General features: G+C 41.4%; 1 protein-coding gene across 1 annotated transcript in view; it reads left to right on the plus strand.

The window, feature by feature from the left end:
- The window catches only part of GADL1 (glutamate decarboxylase like 1), a 193939-nt gene that overhangs the window by 96999 nt on the left and 72270 nt on the right, over window positions 1–24670 (plus strand). Inside the window, exons 12-13 of the mRNA XM_049870892.1 lie at window positions 11055–11254; window positions 22662–22713. Of these exons, the coding sequence (XP_049726849.1) occupies window positions 11055–11254; window positions 22662–22713 (252 nt within the window). The remainder of the gene's footprint in view (window positions 1–11054; window positions 11255–22661; window positions 22714–24670) is intronic.

A 24670-nucleotide genomic window follows, 5' to 3' on the forward strand; every position in this document is an offset into this window, starting at 1 on the left:
AAACAAATAAATTTCTGTTCTTTAAAGTAAAAAAAAAAAGACCTGATGATTTCATCCCATAAAGACTACAGTCTAGGAAACCCTATGGGGCAGTTCTGCTCTGTCCTGTAGGGTTGCTATGAGTCAGAATCAACTCAATGACACCCAACAACAGCAATATAAAAACTCAACTTTTCAAAATTATGTAGCCCCAACATGAATGTAATACTGAATGAAACTTCTAGATTATATTTTTCCATGTGAGGTCAAAATGCCTCAGAGCAGTGATTCTGAATCCTAGCTGCATTTACCCAAAAAAAAGACTCAAACCCGTTGCCGTGGAGTTGATTCCAACTCCTAGTGACCCTATAGGATAGAGTAGAACTGCCCCATAGAGTTTCCAAGGACCTGACAGTGGATTTGAACTGCTGACCTTTTGGCTGAGCTCTTAACCACTCTGCCACCAGGGCTCCAGCTGCATATTAGGATAACTTAAAAACAAAAACAAAAACAACAAAAACCAGTGGCCAGTGACTGCAACTCATGGCAGCAGCATGTGTTTCAGAGTAGAACTGTGCTCCATAGGGTTTTCAGTGGCTGATTTTCTGCAGTAGAGCACCAGGGTTTTCTTCCAAAGTGCTCCTGGGTGGATTCAGCCCTCCAACCTTTCAGTTAGCAACCAAGCATGTTAACCATCTGCACCACCCAGGGACTCTGGTGGCGTAGTGGTTAAGAGCTACGGCTGATAACCAAAAGGTTGGCAATTCGAATCCTCCAGGCAGGCACTCCTTAGAAACTCTGTGGGGCAGTTCTACTCTGTCCGAAAGGGTTGCTATGAGCTGAAATTGACTCGACAGCAGTGGGTTTATTTATTTATTTTTGGAGGGACTTCTAGTATCCCTGCCCTCTACCAGAGATTCTGATTTAATTGGTCTGGAGTTAGGGCCCTGTACTGATGTATTTTTGGACCTCTTTTTTTTTTTTTAGATACTTCTATCATCAGGGTTGAGAACCATCTTACTAATTGGTCCCAAGTTACGCAGATAAGTTTATGTCAGCTTTTTATATGTTTCCCTTTGAATGAACAGAACAGAATAGAAAAGAAGAGAGAAAATATCAGGAGGCGCTTCATCTAGTAGTGATAAGTGCTAGTCCGTGAAACTTTTGTTTCCGTTTCATACATGTCAGGGTTGATACTGGGTCACTATTTAAAAACACTTTCTCACTGCCGGTGGCGAGCAAAATGGAAATACAGCTTCAGGTTCTCTTTAACAGAGAAGGTGTGCTGATTGCAGCGAGAGAAAACCAGAAAATCTGTCTGTCCTAAAAGGGAAGCCCAATTGCCCTATTTTTAAATGCTTGCGGGGCATGTGGAGGGGCTGCCAAGTGATCTCTGTGCTATCAAATGTTTCTTACCTATTTATAGAAGTACTTCCACATTCCCGAAGACACTCAGCTCAACTTCCCCTTCTCCGGGAGGCAGTGTCACTATTTAAAGTCATTAAGTCGCATTTCTTAAAAATATCTTTTAGCGCAGTCTCCTCATTTTCAAATCAGCTCACGCTAATCCTTAGTTGGGGATATTGAAGGAAGACGGGCAGTACAGGGGAAAATATAGACCCCCAGGTCCTGCACTAAAGTCCTCTCAGTTCTCTGAAAAGCCCTCTGGAGTCTGCAGAATTGGAATCTTCTAGGTTGAAAGGAGAAGGGAAATGTTGTTACGAACGCTAAAGCAAAAAACCAAAACCAAACCCATTGCCCTCAAGTTGATTCCAATTCATAGCGGCCCTATAGGCCAGAGTAGAACTGCCCCATAGGGTTTCCGAGGAGGGCCTGGTGGATTTGAACTGCCGACCTTTTAGTTAGCAGCCGGAGTTCTTAACCACTACGCCACCAGGGTTTCTGTGTGAACAGTAGTGCTCAAATATTTCAGGGCAGTCAGTAGTTTTCACAGATGTTATTAAGCTGGTTCAGCTTCCCTGTCATCTGTTAGTAGCTCATCTGATGGGAAAGAAGAAACCCCCACCCACCAAGACAGCTCTTATGTTCCTGGGTCTGGCAGGCGGCACCCTCAGGGCGTGCGGGGTCTGCCCCCTTCACTTTCATTTCTGGGTGTGGGCGCCTGTGCTGAGGGGCTGCTGTGTCTTCCGGCCATTGTGCACCTAGGGAGAACCAAAGGAAAAGGGAGGCAATCCAGAGGAGGCGGCGGCAAGGGAGGACTAGGCTTTCCTTACCTATGGGATCGCCAAGGAAGGGACCTGAGAGGTCGTCCCCACTGTGTATGCAGTGTCTTTGTACCTTGAGCTAGACCACAGAGCTATGGGAGCTGTTTGATAACTTAATACGCCCAGTAGGGAATTGACGATTTTGAAAAATAAATCAAATGCATTAAGGAAAGGAGATAGTAAACTCAGCCATGCAAAGCAACTTGGGAATCTTCAAAAGAATATCAGCCGCAAGCCCAGAGGAGAAAGACAAAATCAAGTAAGTGTCATGTAAAACTTCCTTTTGAAAACATCGTGAAGGACGTGATGACGTTTTCTCACAAGAACAGACCTTCACAGATTTCTGTGAAGTTGAAAGTATTACATGGAAAATAACTGAAATGGCAGAGGAAATCACGTTTTTTTTTTTTTTCCTTTTTGGGTTGGAAACCTAGCACACAGCACCTAGAAACTTCATGGAAACAACTTGAACGGGGCAGACGATTGATTGAGAAGGTTTGCAAAGAGGACTCACAGCACAGCAGCGATTTTGAGAAAATGAAGGCAGACATGAGCTTTACAAAAGGAGATGACATGGCAGGAAAACACCCTCAAATATGTCGCCAGATGGCAGAGTAGAGCAAGGCAGGTTGCTCACCAATTCTTCAGAAATTCAAGCACAAGGCACCATAAATATCAACAAACGTGTATATAACATCTTCTAGAAAATATAAGAGATGAGGGGATGGCGGGGAATGGGAATTGGAGGATCCATTGAAGACGTACTCAGAGGTTGACCTATAGGTGGTGCCCATGATTGGGAAATGCTTGAATGGAATAGGAAAGAGAGCCAAATCTGTGGATCGAAAAATGACTCAAGAGTGAACTAAGTCAGACACCAAAAAGACAAACACTGTATGATGGCACTTACGTGAAATACCTAGAATAGACAAATGCATAGAGACCAAAGTTTATTTGGTGATTGTCAGGGGCTGGAGTGGGAAAGACAAGTTATTGCTTAAGGGACACTGAGTTTCTGTGAAGGGTAAGGAAAAAATTTGGAAACGGGTAATGGTGATGGTTGTACAGCATGACAGACGTCATTAACGTCACTGAAATGTACACGTAAAAAGAATTGAAATAGCATATGTAGTGTGTGTGTGTGTGTATAAATATATATTTCCCGTATAAAAAAAATGACTCAGAGCTGGTAAGAGAAGCCTATGAGTCAAGGCACGAACTTCCTGGAGACACTGGAGCAGCCAGTGAAGCACAGTGTGCCAGAGGAGAAGGCAAATAAGAATGCAAATTTGGTGGCAAGTACAAAGAAAAGCTGTAGCCGCTCATCAAGAACAAGCATTCTCTCAAGCTAGATGCAACATCAGACGATTTTTTAAAACGGTTTTCTACTGCAACCGAGGATGAAAAAGCTACCATAGAAAAAAAGTGAATTAAATACATAAACCCTTAAAAAGATGGTTCAAAGTAATGCTGTAAGAACAGTGAACGATGTCAATCTACGGAGTCCACAAGTGAAAGCATGCCTGCTTTGGACCGTGGATAAACGTAAGTGGGGCAAAGGCAGAAATCCCATACATAGAGGCCCAGGGAGTTCAGGCCTGGCTGGCTGAAGCTGAAGGCTGGCTCCCAGTAATAAGGGAACAGTTCTTGCAGCAGAGTTGAGCGTGGGAAACACATCCCCACCATTAGTCGGTCACTGTACGTGTGTTATTTCGTACGTGAGACCAGGAGAGCCAGGTGGAGGTTACGCAGAGGGGCAGCCAGGAGAGTGAGGCGATGCTAAATCAAAGGCTTTGACGTTGCGCATGATTTGGGTGACTATCTCTTATTCCTTGCTTAAGGACTTATAAAGTGTTCTAGACGTTTTAAAGTCAGAAAGAGGGAACATTTTTGCAATTAAAGGAGAAACATTAAATTAGAGGTAAATACAAAGGTGATGCCTGGACATGCTTTTGGAGAAATGAAGATAAAAGGCTATGCTCCCACTTTTTGTATGAAGGTCTGTTTAGGAAAAATAAGAGCAAAAGATTCCCAAAGGTGATGTGTAGCGTAAGCGACTCAGTGCAGGAGGAGAAATCAATGGTCTGCCAGTTTATACAAGCTTCAGACACACCCATATAAACAGATGCCTTCAGCTAATGTATTCTAGCCCTTGACATCTCTCCTGAAATGACATCCCCACATTGTTCTTTTTTGTTTATTTTAATCTTAGGTAGGCCATCCATGGCTCAGCCTAGTACGTAGACATTTCCCCTGGTTCAGTTAGACTTGCCTCCTTGGAGGCGAAATAATACATTATTGCTCTCTGTTTAGCCCCTCCACCCCATACCAGCCACTCAGCAGTCAGTCAACACATCCATTTCCCCTCTGTGCATAAAGAAAGTAAAGCCAAATGACAAGTGTTTACTTAGGCATTTGAACGGCTCCTTTGTGCTCAGTCCTGCTAGTGTGTGCTCTGATCCATTCTCGTTTCATATTATGTCTTTTGTGTCTTCCATACAACCCAGGCTGAGATTTGTAAGGACCCATAACGTTTATGAAGGCTCTCAAGTACGGGAGCTTAAACAAGGTCCAGCCTAGCTCCATTTGGGGGATGAAGAGCATGGATAACATTTTCTATTGCTCTAAGGTTTCTTGTAATATCCTTAATGTAGTCTATCAACTTGGTCTACTTCTGTAACGTTACTGACAGATACAGCCTATCAAAAAGGAAGGCGGGTGACGGGGTGTAATACCCTTGTTTCATAAATAATGAGAAAGTCGACAGTGATTTCCAGTTCCTCTGCTCACCTGGGGAGAGAAGTAAACCAAAGGGAGAACAGGCCATGATACTGGAGAGGGTCAGGTTGTACAGGAATATGCAGAAGCAAAGTGATGGGCAGGGCTATGGCCAAAGACTGAGAAGTGTTCCCAGTTTACACTATTACATTAGATTTTCACAGTGTTTCTGTATGTCGGGTAAAACTCAAGTATCTTTCTCCATTAAGTCCATGAGAAAAATGAAACCCAAGATGTCAGGTGGCTACCCTTGAGCTCTTGACACTGAGTGACCAAACCGAAAGCAGAATCCACACCTGCTGATACTCACTTTATGCTCCCAGTTCCGCCGTGATGCTTTGAGTTGTAATATTTGTTGAAAATTCCATGACCAATCGTTCTTACTGTGGCATTTAAGATCCTTGGTGGCTTGGCCACTCTACCCTTCCAACCTTCCCTTTCCAGCTATGCCTCACCTCGTTAATTAATTCCAGTCATGCTGAATTAATTCCATCCCTCTTCCACAGCTCCTCATCTTTCAGCTCTCAGCTAGCTGTTCTATATAACCTCTCCACGTTTGGTTGCTTAGTGTCAGAGCCCCTTTGTGTTCCAGAACACTTTGTACTTTTCCCTGGTCTAGCACTGCATTGAAGTGGCCTGTTCCTATCCCCTCCTTAAGCTTCTTGAAGGTAATGATTTCCTTATTTACCAGCACAACACCAATGGCTAGCACAGCTTTGGGCATACATTAAGACACTCAAAGTGTTTGTCCAATAAATAAATAAAGCCAGTATCAGATGGCATAATCATTTCAAAAATCTACTTTTATATTCTAGATTACAACCAAGCCTTTCTGCTAGTCACAGCCTAAATTTGGTTTTGGGCATTTGATCAATCTTAGCCTAGATACTCAGCACCTCCATGGGCTTCTGTGGCCAGGCTCCTGGCATTATAGTATTTGGAATGGGTCCTCAATGCATAATTTTTGAATGCATTAATTAGTACAAATATGGTTAATATACTCATTTCCTAAGGCATTTAATTTAGACAATTTCTTGCATGGGAAGCATCATATGGGAAGATTTTTTGGTAGTTTTTGTTTGGTAAACTGAAAAACTAATGGTCTTGGTTGCATACAGAAACCTGATTAAAAGCAGGCCCATGTGGTTACTGACTCCTGGGAATGAAACTGTAGAATCTGGTCGGGTCTGCGGAAATCAAAGATGGCTTGGCTAATCTTTACAAGGAGAACATGCAACCTACGGATTCATTACCAGTCTTTAGTGATATCCTTAAATATCACCAGAGTCGTATGTATTACAAAAATCTCAAAATGCTTTATAACCAAGATATTACTGCTAGTGAGACTGGGTCTGAAACAGGATCTTAGTTCTTTGACCTCTAGTTTGATGTGTTCTCTTCTGCCATTTGACTTTTCACCAACTTCTCGAAGAATTTGTAATGAGTGTGTATGGAGCACACTCTTTACGCATTTCTTAACTACTTACCTTAGAAACAGTAGAGTGTAATAGATTAATGGGCTAGGAGTTCAGGCTCTGAATCCAAACAGCCTTGGTTTGAAACCCAACCCTACCACCTCACAGCTACATGATCTTGGGTAATTAACTAAACCTCTCTGTGTTGCAATTTCTTCATCTGTGCAGTGGAACTGATGGAAATAATAGAACTTATTTTTTTATTTAGCTGTTGTGAGGATTAATTCATTTAGCTGTTGTGAGGATTAAATGAGCTCATATATATATAGTGCCTGGTATATAGTGAGAACTCAATAAACATTAGCTATGGTCGTTGTTATATGCTAGGTGAAAATCAAAGTCGTGGTTTCTGTCTGTACTCATGTCATGTGCCTTCCGTTTGCCTGCTTGCTGTATAATACATTCTTCAGCACTTCCCTCCTTTATTCTGTAAGGAAGTCCTGACCCCTGAAAACCGCATTTCCCAAGCTCCTTTGCCAATTGGCTCCTTGCTAGATTTGGCCAGAAGGTTCAGACAAGAGATTGAGGTTGGGAGGCCATGGCTCTCTCTCTGCTTGGGCAGCGTCACTGGCAGAGGCTGTCTCTTCTCTGTTTCTCATCACCTTCCAAGCAGAGCCTCCCTCCATTGCCATGGGTCCCACCAGGCAGTCCCAGTTCCCAGGCTCCATACCACCCATTGGGTTGGTAGCAGCTTCCTGCTTTGGGAATGAGGCCAATACATAAGAAAATAAAGCAAAAGGAAAAGACAGATTTCTGATGGTGTATATCATTTAACCCTGGATCTAGCAGTGCCAGAAACTGATATATTCCTGGATTTTTAAAATATATGAATCGATAAAAATTTCCATTTTGGGCTGAGGGTTAAGGACCATGGTCTCAGGGGACATCTAGCTCAGTTAGCATAACATATTTTATGAGTAAAATGTTCTACATCCTACTTTAGTGAGTAGCATCTGGGGTCTTAAAAGCTTGTGAATGGCCATCTAATATACCTCTCTGGTTCCACCCCATTTGGAGCAAGGGAGAATGAAGAAAACCAAAGACAGAAGGGAAAGATTAGTCCAAAGGGCTAATGGACCACAACTACCACAGCCTCCACCAGACTGAGTCCAGTACAACTAGATGGTGCCCAGCTACCACCACTGACTGCTCTGACAGGGATCACAATAGAGGGTCCCAGACAGAGCTGTAGAAAAACGTAGAACAAAATTCTAACTCACAAAAAAAAAAGACTAGACTTACTGGCCTGACACACTGGAGAAACCCTGAGAGTATGGCCCAGGACACCCTTTTAACTCAGTACTGCAGTCACTCCTGAGGTTCACCCTTCAGCCAAAGATTAGACAGGCCTATAACACAAACAATAATACACGTAGCTCAACCATCAATACAAGAGTAAATGGGCACAGCAGCCCAGGGGCGAGGATGAGAAGGCAAGAGGGGACAGGAAAGCTAGATGAATGGAAATGGGGAACCCAAAGTTGAGCAGAGTGTTGTCACATTGCAGGGTTGACAACCAATGTCACGAAACAATATGTGTATTGTTTAATGAGAAACTAATTTGCTCTGTAAACCTTCACCCTAAAGCAAAATTAAAACAAAAATTTCCTTTTTGCTTGTTACTTTGATTGCATTTACTTCGCTTGTCACTAGGAGAGTCCGGATACAATGTCTGCTAATCCCTGAGAACTGTTGGAGTTGATATCACAACATAAAGAGATTGCTATTGTCATTAGATTCTTGCCTTTGGAATTCATAACCAATATTTATTGTCCTGCTAGGATTAAAGGTAGGAAGATGAGCAAGATAAACAGAGTCCTTCTCTTTGATAGTGCAGTAATAACTGTTTTTTTCCCCCCCCAAAAAATGTTAACTTTGACTACACTTCTTCCACAATGTATTTTCTCTGGAGATCTGAGCATTTTCTCTTAGCTAATGCATAGCTTGAATCTAAAGGACACCTCATCCATTTTAATACAAGGGTACAAACTGAAATGCAAAGCAGGAACTTTGGGGGGAAAGTTTTCATTTATTTTCGATAAAGTAAATCCCAAGCCTCCAGTTGTTCTTTATGAAAGCTTCCCAAGGCAGGAGGATTTTTCAGTGCCACGATATTAACAGTGTCGCCAAGATGGGACCATCACTCATGCTGCCATGTGCTTTCCTGGCTCTCGTCTTCGCCATTTGCGTATGATGATGCCATTTGTCTTCTGATAATGGATGGGTTTCCTTTCCCTTTCAATCACTGTCATAAGCCAGTGAAACTTGCCCAAGACATGTCCAAAGTTCATTTGCTCTGGAGATTTTTTTTTTAATATTTGATGGCTGATCAAAGTAAATTTATAATTGTGATGCAAGTACGTGTATATGTTGTGATCGTGTTTATATGCTTTGTCCTTAAAATATATGCAGTGGTCTTTTAATGTTATAAGATATGGCCAGGCGGCAGTTGCTATGGAGACAATAACCAGATTTTCTGACCTTTGAAGGTAGGGAGATGCAGCTGGGGTCAGAGCAGAGCAATTTCTGATAGAATCGAAGTACAGATTGACGAGTAAGAGACTTTTTCTGCCTTTTTGTTCAGGCCCGAGAAATCTGCTTTCCCAGTATCTACCAAGAGCATCCGTCAGAGCCAACCTGAAGGTTACTATACCAAAACCAGTTGACATCAAATTGATTCTGACGCGTAGTGACCTATGTGTGCCGATATTCATTTCATTATTGCTTTATACTCCGATTATTGGGTAAACTGGATGAGTGAAATTTTGGAGTTCTTGATGAAGTCTGATATATATATATTTTTATGGTAGAAAATCCTGCTTTGTGGGAGTGAAACATAGTTAGATCCAGATTAGTGTCCACACAAGACAACATTGCTAATTAAGATAGCAAATTCGTTCTTTTATTTGGTATGTGATACCTTGAGATTGTCTTTTTATTCTTTAAGTACAAGTTGATCAGTCAAATGAAGCACGTTTAAAACACTTTGTGATCAGAAGAGGATATTTTTCTAGGACCCTACTGTGGCTACTGTGGAGTTTCTCTGTAGCTTGCTGTGCAGCATTGATAGTTTTGCGTTGTTAGAGTTTGGAAGAGGCATCAAATAAGAAGCTCGTGCATCTGTGTTTGTTCTACTTGTATTTAATACGAGGGAGATGTGAATGAGAAGGGTGGTGTATGGGAAGTGGCATCATCATCCCGATTGCTTAGTGAGGGTCCTCTGTGCCTGGCCCTGTATTAAGCTCTGTGAGTGTGGAGGTCAATGGGGCATGATTCCTGCCCTCATGAACCAACTTGGCCACACAAAGAATATATATGTTGACCCACAAATGCAGCCAAATGCCAAAAGAAGATGGGCAGCTAAGGAAGGTGAAAAAGAGGTAAAACTTGCGATGGGACTAGATGAAGAAGGAAGGCTGTGTTCAGTTCGTTGTTATGTCAGAACTCATAAATATGTTGCGTGTGTTCTTTTGAATGTGTCAAATATTACACAAAAATAAAAATGACACAAGATAAAACTCATGGTGTGAGCAAAGATATTAATAGGACATGATCTAGTGGTTAAGGAACGTTGAGTAGATTGGTTGCGTTGGAGAGCAAAGGTTCTATAGGTATTCTCCAGTTATGAAGATATTCAGGGAGTTGTAGGGGCTGTGACTGATAGGTTAAGAAATGTGAATTTTTGTAGGTACTAAATGACATTGAATACCAACAATCATGAAGATGGCACAGGACTGGGCATCGTTTCGTTCTGTTACATATAAGGTCACTATGAGTTGGAGCCAACTGAATGGCAACTAACAACAACGAATGACATCGAAGGTAGCATGGCTTAAACTCTAACAATTTGGGGTCAAGGTGAAGACCCTGCAATGGGTACTGCACTTCCTAAATCCTCATCCACTTCTTAGCTAGAAGTAACCAGTCAGTAAGTGCAAATTGTATTAAGCTGCGAATAAAACCAACAAGAGACCCACCCAAAAGACCCTTAGGGATGGTAGCTGACAGTTTGTGGTGGTAAAAACTTATTGGCTCTTGTTTAACTCTTTCATAGCTTTTCCTTGTGTTTTTTTTTCTCTGGTTTACTATCACTTCTGGCCTTTTCAATATGAATATGATTTGAAAAGAAGAGGATGTGAAAGTTTAGTTTTTGCCTATGAAATTGTATAAAGTTAAGTACATTATGGTAACTGCCCTCCGCCCCACCTCCCACCATGTGGAGCCTTGGGTGAGCTACAAACAATTTGTTCATCTTAAGAAGCTGGCCCACTTTGATGCTGTATATTGATGTATAGATGATGGCATGGTGGCCTCAAAGCTTCTCAATACTTGTCAATGAAATTGTGAAGACGGATTCCAGAATTCTCAACTTTGAGGATTTTTTTGGGAAACAAAGCAGATAATATGTGTCTAGAAGTCAGTACACACCTATCACTTCTGATGTTGAGTAGTCACAAAGCGAGACATATCCTTGATGCAGTGTAGTAGAAGGTCATATAGGTATCGTTCACTTGTATGTATTTTCAAAATCAAGTATGTTCTGAAAATGGAGAGTTTTTTTAATCTTCTTTCCTTCCTTTTTTTTTTTTCCCAAAAGGACCTTCTTAAGAAATGCTACTCTGCCAAAGCATCTTACCTCTTCCAGCAGGATAAATTCTATGATGTCAGCTATGACACGGGAGACAAATCTATCCAGTGTAGCAGAAGACCAGACGCATTCAAGTTCTGGATGACCTGGAAAGCCCTGGGCACATTAGGTCTTGAAGAAAGAGTAAATCGTGCTCTTGCTTTATCTAGGTACCTGCCTGTGTGTGCGTATATGTGTGTGTGGGTGTGTGTGTGTCCATGTAAGTCTGTGATAGAAAGACTCAATGGAAGTAACGTTTTCAACGTCTGTAAGTGTTCTTTTACTTGTGTGTTCCTTTTTTCATTCAACAAGCGTTTTCTCATTACCTACTGGTGCAGTGGTTAAAGTGATTGGCTGCTAGCCGAAAGGTCGGTGGTTCGAATCCACCAGCCACTCCATGGGAGAAAGATGTGGCAGTCTGCTTCCATAAAGATTGCAGCCTTGGAAACCCTCTGGGGTAGTTTTACCCTGTCCAATCAGGTTGCTATGAGTCAGAATCAACTCAATGGCTTTGGTTTTTTTTTTTTTTTTTGGATTATACATTAGAAACTGTGAACAAAGCAGTCCTACCCCATGCCCTTAAGGATCCTAGCCTAGTAAAAGATGCATTCAGGTAATAAGCAGATAATTCACAGGACAGGTGAACCTCCCTTTTGGAAAGGAGAGGTACATGGTACTCCAGGAACACTCAGGAGGCTCCCCCTCGTCCATCGTGGAGGGTATTGGCTGAGGCTTCCTGAAGTAGCGTTCAGCTAAGGCTTAATGAGCTGAGACTGAGAACAGAGCCTGAAATATGGTACATTCCTATGAGTTTTAGTTATTATTATATTCTTACCTGGCTGGCCATGGTAGGCATTAGAGCTTGTGATCTTTGGTTTGGATTGTCTCTCCTTCTTCTTTCCTTGTTCACATTTCACTTGGTAAAACCAAAATGTCTCCTTAAAGGTTTGTGACACTGGGAAGTGTTATGAGGGTGAACTGCTATGTTTTCCTGTTGTTTTAGCTGATGTTGAGTCAGCCCCAACACATGGCGACCCCATACACAAGAGAACAAAATGCCGCCCAGTCCTCCACCATCTCCATGATCCATTGGGATCGGACCTTGTGATCCATAGGGTTTCACTGGCTGATTTTCAGAAGTAGATCTCTAGGCTTTTCTTCCTAGTCCATCTTAGTCTGGAAATTTTCTCTGAAACCTGTTCAGCATCATAGCAACTCACAAGCCTCCGCTGATGGATGGGTGGTGCCTGTGCGTGAGGTACGTTGGCCTGGAATTGAACCTGGGTCTCCCACATGGAAGGTGAGAATTCTACCACTGAACCACCAGTCCTTCATCCCTGAGGTGCGCTATATCAGTGAACTCCAAAAAAAACAAACCCGTTGCCATCGAGTTGATTCTGACTAATAGCAACCCTATAGGACAGAGGCGAACTACCTTATGGGATTTCCAAAGCTGCAAATCTATGAAAGCAGACTGCAGAGAGGCTGGTGGGTTTGAACCACCAATCTTTTCGTTAGCAGCTGAGCACTTAGCCACTGCACCACCACAGTTCCTTAGAGTAGGCATAGTGGTAAACAGAACAGTCCTGGTCCCAACCCTTAGTCGATGTGGAAGATGAACATTAAACAAATAACCATAGAAATGAATCTGTAATCACAAAATGGCTTGCTTTCCTTGAAAGAAATGAGAGAATATCCCATACAATGTAACTCCTGAGTGTTCAGCCCTCCTTGGTGTTGGGAAGAGTGTCAGTTCCTCCCAGCGTATGTCCGACCCTGGATGAGAGGTGTGCCTTTATGAAAAGCAGGGTGATAATTATCCTGTAGTGAGCAAATGAAGCCATCTGCCATAAATATTCATAGCTGTCCATTAAGTTAAAATAACAGTCCAGGAAGCTGTGTTCCCTTTTTTGCCTTTTCACGTGCCATTCCGACATGGTAGAATCTCTGCATTATTTCATTGTCTAAGCTGCTAAGTAATTCAGTGACGGCTGTCTTGAAATAAGGCTAGATATAAATATTTGATGATGGTGTTTATTTTAAACTTAACATGCATCTCAGGGTGGGATTTAGTTTATAGTCTAAGGATACTTTCTAATTTTTGCAGAGAAATATCACAGGAGGATAAATGTTAACATTTCAATTCAATTCACCAAACACTTATTGTTTGTACATGTTTGTCAAGTTCAATTGAATTGAATTAGCATTTCAGTGAGCATTGCTACAGACTCGGCGACCTAGATTTAAATATTTGAAAAATAATCCCTCCTATTTTCTGCTGTTCCTCAAAATAATTTTACTGCCTTAAATTTCTACATGATACCCCACACTCTATTCCTGGGGGTAGGGGTGGGGCAAAGTCGTCCTGTTCTTCCACACCCGGTGCCAAGCCAAAGAGCAGAGTCCTTTGAAGTATTGTTGTAGAGAAACAACTTTTACAAAGCCTTCTGCAGCAAAGAGATTTTTTATTGTGACGTATCAGAAAACAAAATGTGAAATTGGCTGCCAGCACTCAGGCTATAAACAGACCAGAATTCAAGAAGTACAGTCTAGAAGTGCTTTTTACACACTTTTGACAGGTGCTGATTCATTACGAGTAAATTACTTACGGACTATGATTGCTTAAAGACAACTAAGATCATGATTGAGTGACCTTTTCTTGTTTTTTTTTTTTTTTTGTCCTAACACTGTGGTCTTTTGTCTCAGAGACCCCAGGTCTGCCATATGATGGTTGTTTTTTTATTTGTTATGTGGGCTACTTGTGCTATTGGGTAGGTCTTTAACTCACTTCCTGGGGTAAATGGTTACTTAGTTTTGGTACGTTTGTCCACAGTCCATGGAACCAATTAGATTTTGTGGCCACCATGTTACCTGAGGGCATTAATGACTGACTCATTAAACCCCCTACCATAGAGTCAATTCTGACTCATAGTGACCCTATAGGACAGAGTAGAACTGCCCCCATGGGGTTTCCAAGGCCATAAATCTTTACTGAAGCAGATTGCCTCATCTTTCTCCTGCTTCCTGGGATCAATTGCTATGGAGTTTTTGTACGCACATCCAGTCCACTGTCCATTGAACGGGTGAGAGCACTCTGTCCCGCTCCTTTGATGTAGTTTCCTATTGTTTTAAGGTTTTCCGATTCTGACAAACAAGTTGGCCTGTGATTTGGTTAACCCTTTATCAGTATGTCACTTGGAATGAATGGGAAATTATAAACTTGGAGAGAGTGCCTCTAGGATTAAAAATTGTAGTCAATTCACAGCAGAAGGGCTTTATTTTTGTGACGTTATTTCTTTTCAAATTGACTTATTGGTTTAGAGTTCTGCTCTTTAGGCAAAATGGAACATTCTGGGTTTCTAATCTGTTTACTTGAGTGTATGGAGAGTGGTGTGCTGGTAAACTGGCTCTAGGGAGGAAGGAAAAAAAAAAAAAAAGCCCCAGCTTGTTGTGTCTGCCAATTTCCATGGTGTAAATACTCCCATCAGGGCAAATTATGAGCTGCAATAGTTATGGTTTGAAAGCTCCCTAAATAGTGAACGCTCGGCTCTCAGTAGCCTGTGTGAGCTGGCTCCGGGGTACTGCTGATGACATGAACCAACCAACATAAGCAGTTCAAACCACTGACTGGTGAGAGTTAAAACATCATTTCCCATCAAGCCCACTGACCCATGGACACTTCCTTCAGAGTTTACCTAATAAAAATGATTCTCATCCATGGTAAGTAGGCTCCACTTGGCATAATTTCTAAGTCAGAGTGACATGGTTTTGTTTCCAAGAAGTGTAATTTCCTTCAGTAGATGGTAACTTTGTAGCAGAATAAAGCTGCTCATGCTGATTGTGTTATTATTTGGGGTACACATAATTATTGGAAACCTAATATAGATAACCCGAAAGGTGAACAGTTCAAACCCATCAGCTGCTCCTTGGAAACCCTACAGGGCAGCTCTACTCTGTCCTTTAGAGTTGCTATCAGTCGGAATTGACTTGACAGCAACAGGTTTGGGTTTTTGTTTTAATGTAGTTAAAATGAAGGGAACCCTGGTGGCACAGTGGTTAAGAGCTTGGCTGCTAACCAAAAAGGTGGGCATTCGAATTCACCAGCTGCTCCTTGGAAATCCTATGGGGCAGTTCTACTCTGCCCTATAGGGTTGCTAGGAGTCAGAACAGACTGAACAACAGCGAGTTTCAGTTTCAGATCCAGGTCCCTTAAACCCATTGACCCATTGCCATCGAGTTGATTCTGACTCCTAGCGACCCTATAGGACAGAATTGCCCCATAGGGCTTCCAAGGCTGTGAATCTTTACCGAAACAGATTGCCACATCTTTTTCCCTCAGAGCGGCTGGTGGGTTCCAGCTGGTGGATTAGCAGGTGAGAGCTTAACCACTGCACCACCAGGGCTCCTTCCCAGGTCTTTTAGATACTAGAAAAACTGTGGAATTCCCCCATCTCCCCCATGACATATCACAGGAAGGACTGTATTGATTCCATAGAAGTAATGTTTCCCTGTTGATGAACCTAAATGGAACTTAATTTTGAAATTTGTGTATTAAGATTTAAGGACCAGATTTTGATGGACCAATGGATTACCATCACTCTGATCAGATAGGGCGCTTCCTCCTCCCTTGGGAAATTGGAGAAGACACTTTTAAGGGGATGAATGTCCTGTTTTATGGGTTGTCAGAAATCCAGCAAGGAGGGAAAAATTAATGCCTAGAAGATCTCTAAGATTTTCCTAATTTTCATTTGACCCTTGTCATTCCAGTCGAGGAAGGGATTTTCCCCTCAAGACATATTCATGATGAAAGACTTGCTTTCTCTTTTGATTCTTTGAAGTCAAGAATGTCAGGAGCCTAAAGCAACATGTGGTTATTAAACATAATTGAAACCCAGAGGGCTGCGGTTTAAGACTTCCACCTCAGGCAGATGACCGTGGGTCTCTGACATCTGCCTAGGAAAGTCAAAAATGTTTTACAAAACCAAGGCTTCCCGTTGCGGAGGGTAGCTTTTGTCTCCACACTCACGTTAAATGGATGTTTGCTAAGGGGTAATTTTTAAAGTGGGTCTGGAAGAGTCCTGTGCAAAAGTCTTTCAACAACAACAAACAGTTCAGGAACTCCCATTCTGCTCCTTTGTGTAGTCTCCAGTGTATCATTTATTTATTCCCTTGACGCGCAATCTCTGCCATCTCTCAGATGGAATTCATTTCACAGACTTGCATGGATACTAAGGGATTAATTGTGATCAGGGTGGAAAAGATGAGCCATTACACAATGGCCCTTTTGTGTTCATGTTTTCCTCTGGGTGACCAGGAGAGAGCCTAGGAGACTATAGAAGGGCCAACGTTTTCTTTTTTTCAAATTGTTAATTTTTTAAAAATCACAGTTGCAGTAGAGGGTAGCATGTAGGTGACTGTGCTGAATCACACAAGCCACATGACCCGCTCGGATCCATGCAGAGTAGACAGACAGAAGATGAAACCAATCTCGGAAGTTCCGAGAGGCCTCATGCGTCAGAAGCACTCTCAAGTGACATGAGACTGGGGGAAGGACTTGGTTCAGTGGTTCATGGAGACTCTAAGTGACTGGTGGATTAAGAAAGGGATTTGAAAGGTTATTTCCAGAGAGGAAAGAATGTCTCGCAAAAGAACAAGTGGAATCTAGAAAAATTAAATGGACTCGTATGATGAATCAGAAAATTGTGGGCCCCTAACATTGGAAGCATATTTGTAAACAAAGGAAGGGGAAGTGTTCTGGGGCAAGATGATAATTCATACATGCTTCAAAATCAAGCCAGCATCTTCATGTCGTAAGTCTCAGCCAGTAGAATTTGGAAAAACACTTGCCAGTGTGCATTTTTTTTTTTTTCTCTTCTCTTTTTTGCTGACCAGAAGCTATCATTGCTTTAGGAGCCCTGATGGCACGGTGGTTAAGAGCTCGGCTGTTAACCAAAACATCAACAGTTCATATCCACCAGCCACTCCTCGGAAACCTGGGGGGCAGTCCTACTCTGTCCTGTAGGGTTGCTATGAGTCAGAATTCACTCGGTGACAACAGGTTTGGTGTTTTGGTTTACCTAGATCGTTTTGGTCTTAGTGGTTTATGGTTCCTGCATTATGTCCCCAACCTGGATGCACATCCTTTTTTCTGGTTTGAGCTACGTAAGGATAATTTTTTAATTCTACTGCATCTTTAAAATGCCTCCATATGTTAAAAAGAAAAACTGTGAGGAGTAACTCATTTTTCTGACTGTAGGCTGAAGTGACACAAATAATATTCTAGATTTGCCACCAGCAGCTCATTTCATCTCACCATTTGTTAAAGTAACCCGTAGAATAAGCACTCCTAAGCTGGCATTTCCGAAACTGTGCTCTGTGGGACACTAGACTTCTGGAAGTTATTAATACATGTTCTTTAAAAAATTACTTCATGGTCAGATGTGCTTGGGAAATGCTACCTATGATATTCCTTTCTTGGATGTTCACAGTACCTATTTGCACATTAAAGACCTTGAGAAGCCTGCACTATAGACACCTTTTTAACTTTGCTTTAACTGTATGCAGACACTATTGATTGCCCACCATCAACTGCTCTCCTTTCTTCCTTACCGAGAGAGCCTCGATTTCGTTTAGGCAACAATGTTCATTGTGTTCCCAGCTGGGAACATTGGTCTAAGCAAATCTCTTTTGCCAATAATTGGTTTAGGGCTGGGCAGGTGACTCAGTTTAAGTCGATAAGATACAGAGAGAACTCTGAAGACGTCAGAGAAAAATATTCTTTCCTAGATAGAATTGCATGCGTGAGGAGAAGCTGTGTTTGCTCCAGCCGCGTTCGTTTTTTTTTTTGGGGGGGGGGGGGGACAGTATTGTATAAGGATGTGATATATGGCGCTGTGGCAGCCATCTTGTGAACATGGCAGGAGACCTCACCTTCTGAGCATGGCAAACTGAAGTGATAGAAAATACCTAGTTCTTGATGACATTATTGACCCATCTAATCATCCCAATAAATGTCCTTATAACTTAAGCCAAGTATATTTTTAATTGTAGATAAAAACAATCTAATTGGTAGGTTCAGCATTGTTCAAACTTATTTGACAGTGGACTCTTTTATGTGGGAAACCTATTAGTATGGTATCCTACAGAGCATAGTTCGGGAACTCTGGTGGGAGCTTTTTGTGTTTTTATAATAGAAACGTCCTCTCTTCTCCCAAATCATTTCCACCTTCAGCTTAGTTGGAAGGTTACACTGGGCTTTATGGGCTCCAAGAGCGACTTCAGTGGGGACACTGACCCCCAACATACAGCCAGGGCCCATATGGTTCCAAAAAGCAGAGTTTTAACTAAAATAATTCAGCTGTTTTAGAATGCCTTTCCTCCAGGTGCAACCTGAGTCAGCTGGACATAAGTATTTTAAATTGAGACTATAGGTGGTGCACGTGAAGTTTCGTACCGTCATACTCCATTAGACAGGGAAGGACCTTACCAATCTAGTTCCACATCTCCTTTATAACCTGAGGAAACTGAGGCAGGCTCAGGTAGGCTAAGGAATTTGTCTGGGGTCCCAAAGGTGCATAACTAGACTCTTTAACCTGGAGTCATCCCCAGGATTTCTGGAGATGCAAAACCGGACCCCGTCAACGGTTCTCGCTGAGCTGACAGATTGGCTCAGAGTGGGGTGGAGCTACCTCAGGGAATAGCATCGGCCTCCTAGGGAGCAACCCATGGCATCTGCTTTTGAGTGAACAAGTTGCCTGTCCGTTAGTGCCTGGGGAAGGGAGAAGAGTATGGTTCACCAAACTTGCCCTATACAGGTAGAGACTGCGTATGTCTACTTGCTTTGTTTGGGGGTTTACATTTTTTTCTATTATTAAGTTTTCTTTTCAAACATTACACAAGTAGCCACACCTATGAAACTTTGCAAAGGAATATAAAAAGACAGTTGACAACCTCTGTCCCCCATTGCATCCCATTTCTCAGTCCATGAGGTAAATGTTGATTTACTGTGTATTCTTCTGTATTGTATTCTGTGCTCATATAGACACGTGGATACGGATTAATTTTGTTTTCTTTGTTTACATTTCCTAAAAAGTGGAATTATATTATCCAAATTAGTACTTTCCTTTTATCTCTTAATAATACATCATGAGTATCCGTAGAGTTTAATAGAGGTAGATACATTCTTTTTAATAGCTGCATCATGTTATATTGTATTGCTGTAATACTTTTATTTTACCATTTGCCCATTTCTGGATATTAATATTATTTCTAGTTACTTTGTTATACACACAAACATATAAACATAGATACAACAACATATTTGTGTATGTATGTGTATATATCTGTGTATAATATCTATGTCTGTCTGTCTGTCTATCTGTCAATCTGTCATTATTCCTGGTAATTTTTTTTTTTTCCTTTTTTTTCTGGTAGACCAACAATCAAAAATGCATTGCTGGATCAGAAGATAGGGGTATTCCCAAAACCAAACCCACTGCCATAGAGTCAAATCTGACTCAGCCACCCCATAGGTTTTCCAAGGCTGTAAATTTTTTAATTTTTTTGTATTTTTTAAATTGTACTTTAGATGAAGGTTTACAGAGCAAGCTAGTTTCTCACTAAACGATTAATACACATCTTGTTTTCTGACTTTGGGTGCCAACCCCACAATCAACACTCTCCCCTTCTCGACCTTGGGTTCTCTATTACCAGCTTTCCTGTCCTCTTTTGCGTTCTTGTCCTTGCCCCTGGGCTAGGGTGCCCATTTAGTCTTGTTTTGCTTTATGGCCCTGTCTAATCTTTGGCTGAAGGGTGAACCTCAGGAGTTACTTCACTACTGAGCTAAAACATTATCTGGGGGCCATACTCTTGGGGTTTCTCCAGTCTCTGTCAGACCAGTAAATCTGTTTTGTTTTTTCAGTTAGAATTTCGTTATGCATTTTTTCCAGCTCTGTCCGGGACCCTCTATTGTGATCCCTGTCAGAGCAGTCAGTGGTAGTAGCTGAGCACCATCTAGTTGTGTTGGACTCAGTCTGGCGGAGGCTGTGGTAGTTGTGGCCCATTAGTGTTTTGGACTAATATTTCTCTTGTGTCTTTGGTTTTCTACATTCTCCCTTGCTCCAGATGAGGTGAGACCAGTGGAGTATCTTAGGTGGGCACTCACTAGATTTTAAGACCTCAGATTAAACTAGAAAGTAGAACATTTTCTTTATAAACTATGTTATGCCAACTGAGCTAGATATTCCCTGAGGCCATAGTTCCCACAGCCCTCAGCCCAGTAATTCGGTCCCTCAGGGAGTTTGGATGTGTCTGTGGAGCCAAGGCTGTAAATCTTTACAGAAGCAAACTGCCACATCTTTCTCCTGCAGAGCTCCTGGTGGTTTCAAACCATTGATCTTTCTTTCAGCGGTCAAGTGCTTTGACCTCTGTGCCACCAGGGCTCCTCACAGGGGTACTAGTCTTTTAAAAAGTCATTCATAGAAGCTTTTCCCCTCATTGTCACTAGCACTGGATGTTGTCTCTAAAATTTTGTTCCAATATGATGTGGGCAACATGGTTTGGAATTATTGTTTGAATTTTTTGAGTACATACCAGTAATCTTTATCTTCATTCCTTATGTTTTTTGGCCATTGAAAGTGCTTTTTTTGAAAGTTAGGTGGCGTCTCTGAGTGTGCTAAAGGTTCAAAAGCTTTAGAACTACATAACATCTCCTGAAAAAATTTTCAGGGGAAGGAGTATGTGGAACCTCAAATGTTTTGTGAGTCACTGTGTGTATGTGGTCACACAACGTTATTTCTCAAAATAGAATCTGTATCATTTAGCTAATACTGGTAGAATTAAAAAAAAAAATTTACATATTTCAAAGTTGATGCAATTTATGTGCTAATACTACTATTTAACCTTATGTGAAAAGCTATATAAATAAGTTTAGAAAAAAAGAACTGTGTCTTGTAAATTGGTGTGTTTCATAGCCATATTCTAGAATGTTCTTTAGCAGATTAATATAAGATGATAACACCCCCCCCCATTTCCACCCAAAAAACCCATTGCTGTCAAGTTGATTCTGACTTATAGTGACTCAATAGGACGGAGTAGAACTGCCCAATCGGGTTTCCGAGGAGTAGCTGCTGGATTCAAAGTGGTGACCTTTTGGTTCACAGCTAAGCTTTTTAACCACTTGGCCACCAAGGCCCATTTCCACAGTGTTTTATAATTTACAAATTTTTTTGTTTAATTTAATTTTTTTACAACCAGCTGTTGAGATTGGAAAAGCAGATTGTGTTATCCCAGTTTGACAGAGAAAGTTACTGAGGCCCAGGAGGTGCATTTTTTGGTGTGTCCTTAAATATTAATTGAATGTATATAAATTAGTGACAGCATCACTTTCCATATGGTGGTACCTAAGGTCACGTGGCTGGATCATAATTTTCAAAGCCAGTCCTTGCTGTTGGAGGTGATGTTTGCACCTTTCTCTTCTCCTCCTCCTTTCCCTTCTCCCTCTCTCTTTCCTTCTTCCTCTTCCTCTCTCTCTTGCTCTCTCACTTTTTTTTTTTTTTGCTATTACATATAAAATCACATTAAATACCCTGGCAAGTACATTTTTGTCAGCACCTCTGACCGTTTCTTTAGATTTGACCCCCAAATTTAAAATACGATTGTGTTTCAAGCTCTCTAAGCTTTTTAAAGCTCATGATCAAATCACTGGTCTTCAAGGCCAAGCATGTCATATTTTTCCATTTTGATGTGGACAAAATGCCAGCCCAGGGAAGAGGGGTCAATGTCATTTTCATCTTTTCTCAGTCCTGTTCCATATCTCGTGGATCTGTGTCCTTTGCTTATGGCATGATAATTCTCTTTCCCTTGAGATTGTGGATGTCTTCATAGACATTCTCCGAATGGCTAAAATAAATCCCATTACTGTCGAGTTGATTCCAACTCATAGCGACCCTACAGGACAGAGTAGAACTGCCCCATATGGTTTCCAAGGAGCACCTGGTGGATTCGAACTACGAACCTTTTTGTTAGCAGCCGTAGCTCTTAGCCACTGAGCCACCAGCGTTTTCATGGCTACAACCCACTTACTTTTAACAAAATAAATAATCAGTCATTCTTCCCTCAGTCCTGGTCTTGGCAAAAGATGGCGTTGATGTTCCTTGATCTTGAATGAACTTACAAGCAGGATTATACACACACACAAAAAAATACTCTGTTCCTCCAAGGCTTCTAGGCGATTCAGGTGTCTATGCTAAATCTCCATCTAGGATATGAATGTAAAACTTGTTTGCTTAAAGATGTACGTCTAATCTGCTTTACATGGGTTTTTACACTGGGGTTAAAGGCTGGTGCTAATATGTGAGACGTAAATCATCTTTTTTCTCAGACCTCAGGGAATAGCACTAGGTTCTGGAACATCTCTGTCTAAACCCGTAGCTTTGTCTTCACTTGTACCTTTACTTATAGCTTTTTATTTCTAAGTCTTGTCTCTGTATCAGAAATAAGAGTTTTGTCGCATGTCAGTCAAGTTTGTTGTATTTTTAGATTGTATATTAAAAATGTTATTGTGACTTTTAATTTTAGATACCTCGTGGAAGAGATCAAGAAGAGAGATGGATTCAAGTTACTGATGGAGGTAAGTGATTGGGGAATGGTGCTTACGATTTTGTCAGGAACAGTGATGAGTTGGCACTTTTCTTACCTGTTATATTTCATTGGTTTTTGGGTTGCAGACTTAGAAACAAGCCATTAGCTTAATTCATAGAGTCCATTTTTTTATGTTAATTTACTCTATTACTGAGCATTCCCTTTGTTGGATTCACAGAGAACATACTTGTCATTAAGTATTGAAAACTAAAATGCTCAGCAGTAATTACCATGGATAATACTGAATAAATGACACTCACTACCTTGATATGTAAATTGCATACTGATTGTACTGCAGATATTCAGCTGTGCTCTAGTGGTGCCCGCATGTGAAAGATGAATTATGTGAATGTACAATAATAGATAAGGTTTTCTCTTCTTATAAAAGAATGAGAGCATGTTAGCTTTGGAGCAGTGGGAAAATAAGTCATTCTGTTGTTGATGTTATTGGATTCTTTGCCATATATAAGAAAGAAGGTGGTCGAACAGGTGCAGAATGTTGTGTTTTTCCCCCCTTAAAACATATGGCTAAAATATGAAGGATATTGTTTAGGTCTGATTTTTAAGTAATATGAAATGGGTTACCTTAGTTCTTTTTATAGCATACACATTAGAGCAGCTTCTGCCCTAATGTGAAAACCACCCAGAGATCACAGCCTAGGAAGCTGTACTGTATAGAAGCTATCTAACTGATTCTTGGTATTCACTTATTCGGCAAGATTTGCTGAGCAATTATGATGTAATTGCCAGGCACGGTTCTTGGTAACTGCAGATAAAAGACAGGAAAGGTCCCTGCTCTCGTGGTGCTTATGTTCAAATGGAAAAGGACAGGCAATAAGCAAGCAGGTGAATACATAGGATACTTAAGATAGTGAAAAGTCTTGTGAAGACAAAAAAAAAAAAAAAAAAAAACCAACAGATTCGTGAGAGATAACCTAGTATACAAATGAATAATTAGAAAATTAGAGATGTAACAAGTACTGCCATGGAAATAACCAGTTGTCTTTGAGTCTGTTTCAACTCATGGCAACCCCGTGTGTGCCAGAGTAGAACTATGCTCCATAGGATTTTCAGTGGCTAATCTTTCAGAAGTAGATCACCAGGTTTTCTTCCAGGTTGCTTTTGGGTGGACTTGAACCACCAACCTTTTGGTTAGCAACTGAGCGTGCTAATAACCATTTGTACCACTCAGAAACTTCATATTGGAAATAAATAGAGTGAAATGCCAGAATGGGAGGTGAGGGGCTGAGAGTTCAGGTGGGGAATGGCTTGTTTAGTTTGAGTGGTCTAGCTAGGTAGGGCTTTCTGAGGTTATCAATGAGCTGAGACCTGAAAAATGACAAAAAACAAGCCATGCAAATGTTTCAAGGAAAGACATCCTAGGTAGAATCAATAATCAGCTGTGAAGGTTTAAAGCTGCGAAGAGTTTTATGGGTTTAAGGAACCAAAAGAAGGCATGTGAAGCCAGGGTCGGAGAGGTGGGCAGTGACCAGATCATGTGAAGTCAGATTGGTCACCATAAGGTCTTTGGCGTTTACTCCAAATGTAGTCACTTGAGAACTTTTAAGCAGACAGGAGTCTGACTTCCATTTTGAAAGGTCATGTTGGGTGTCCTAAGAAGAGAGGAAAGTGAGGGGGTGGCATTTGAAGTGGGGAACAAGGAAAGAATAAGTGAGACAGATTGGGAGACTGTCGCAGTAGTCCAGGTGATGGTGACGGTCCTCAGGCAAGTTTGTGGAACACTGCTCCAGAGAGTCCTGACTGTGGCTTTCCAACACTATCTAAACACGAAGCAGCAGATTAGAAGGTTCTAAGATTCCTAAGTGTGTGAAAACTAGGGGCATAAACAACATGCAAAGAAAGCAGAAGAATCCATATTTAAATGGCTTCCTGGTCACACCACAAAGAAACAAGGAGACAAATTCAGAATATGGGCATTCTACAAG

This window comes from Elephas maximus, chromosome 27 (genome assembly GCF_024166365.1).
Source record: "Elephas maximus indicus isolate mEleMax1 chromosome 27, mEleMax1 primary haplotype, whole genome shotgun sequence".
In the NCBI taxonomy this organism is placed as follows: domain Eukaryota; kingdom Metazoa; phylum Chordata; class Mammalia; order Proboscidea; family Elephantidae; genus Elephas; species Elephas maximus.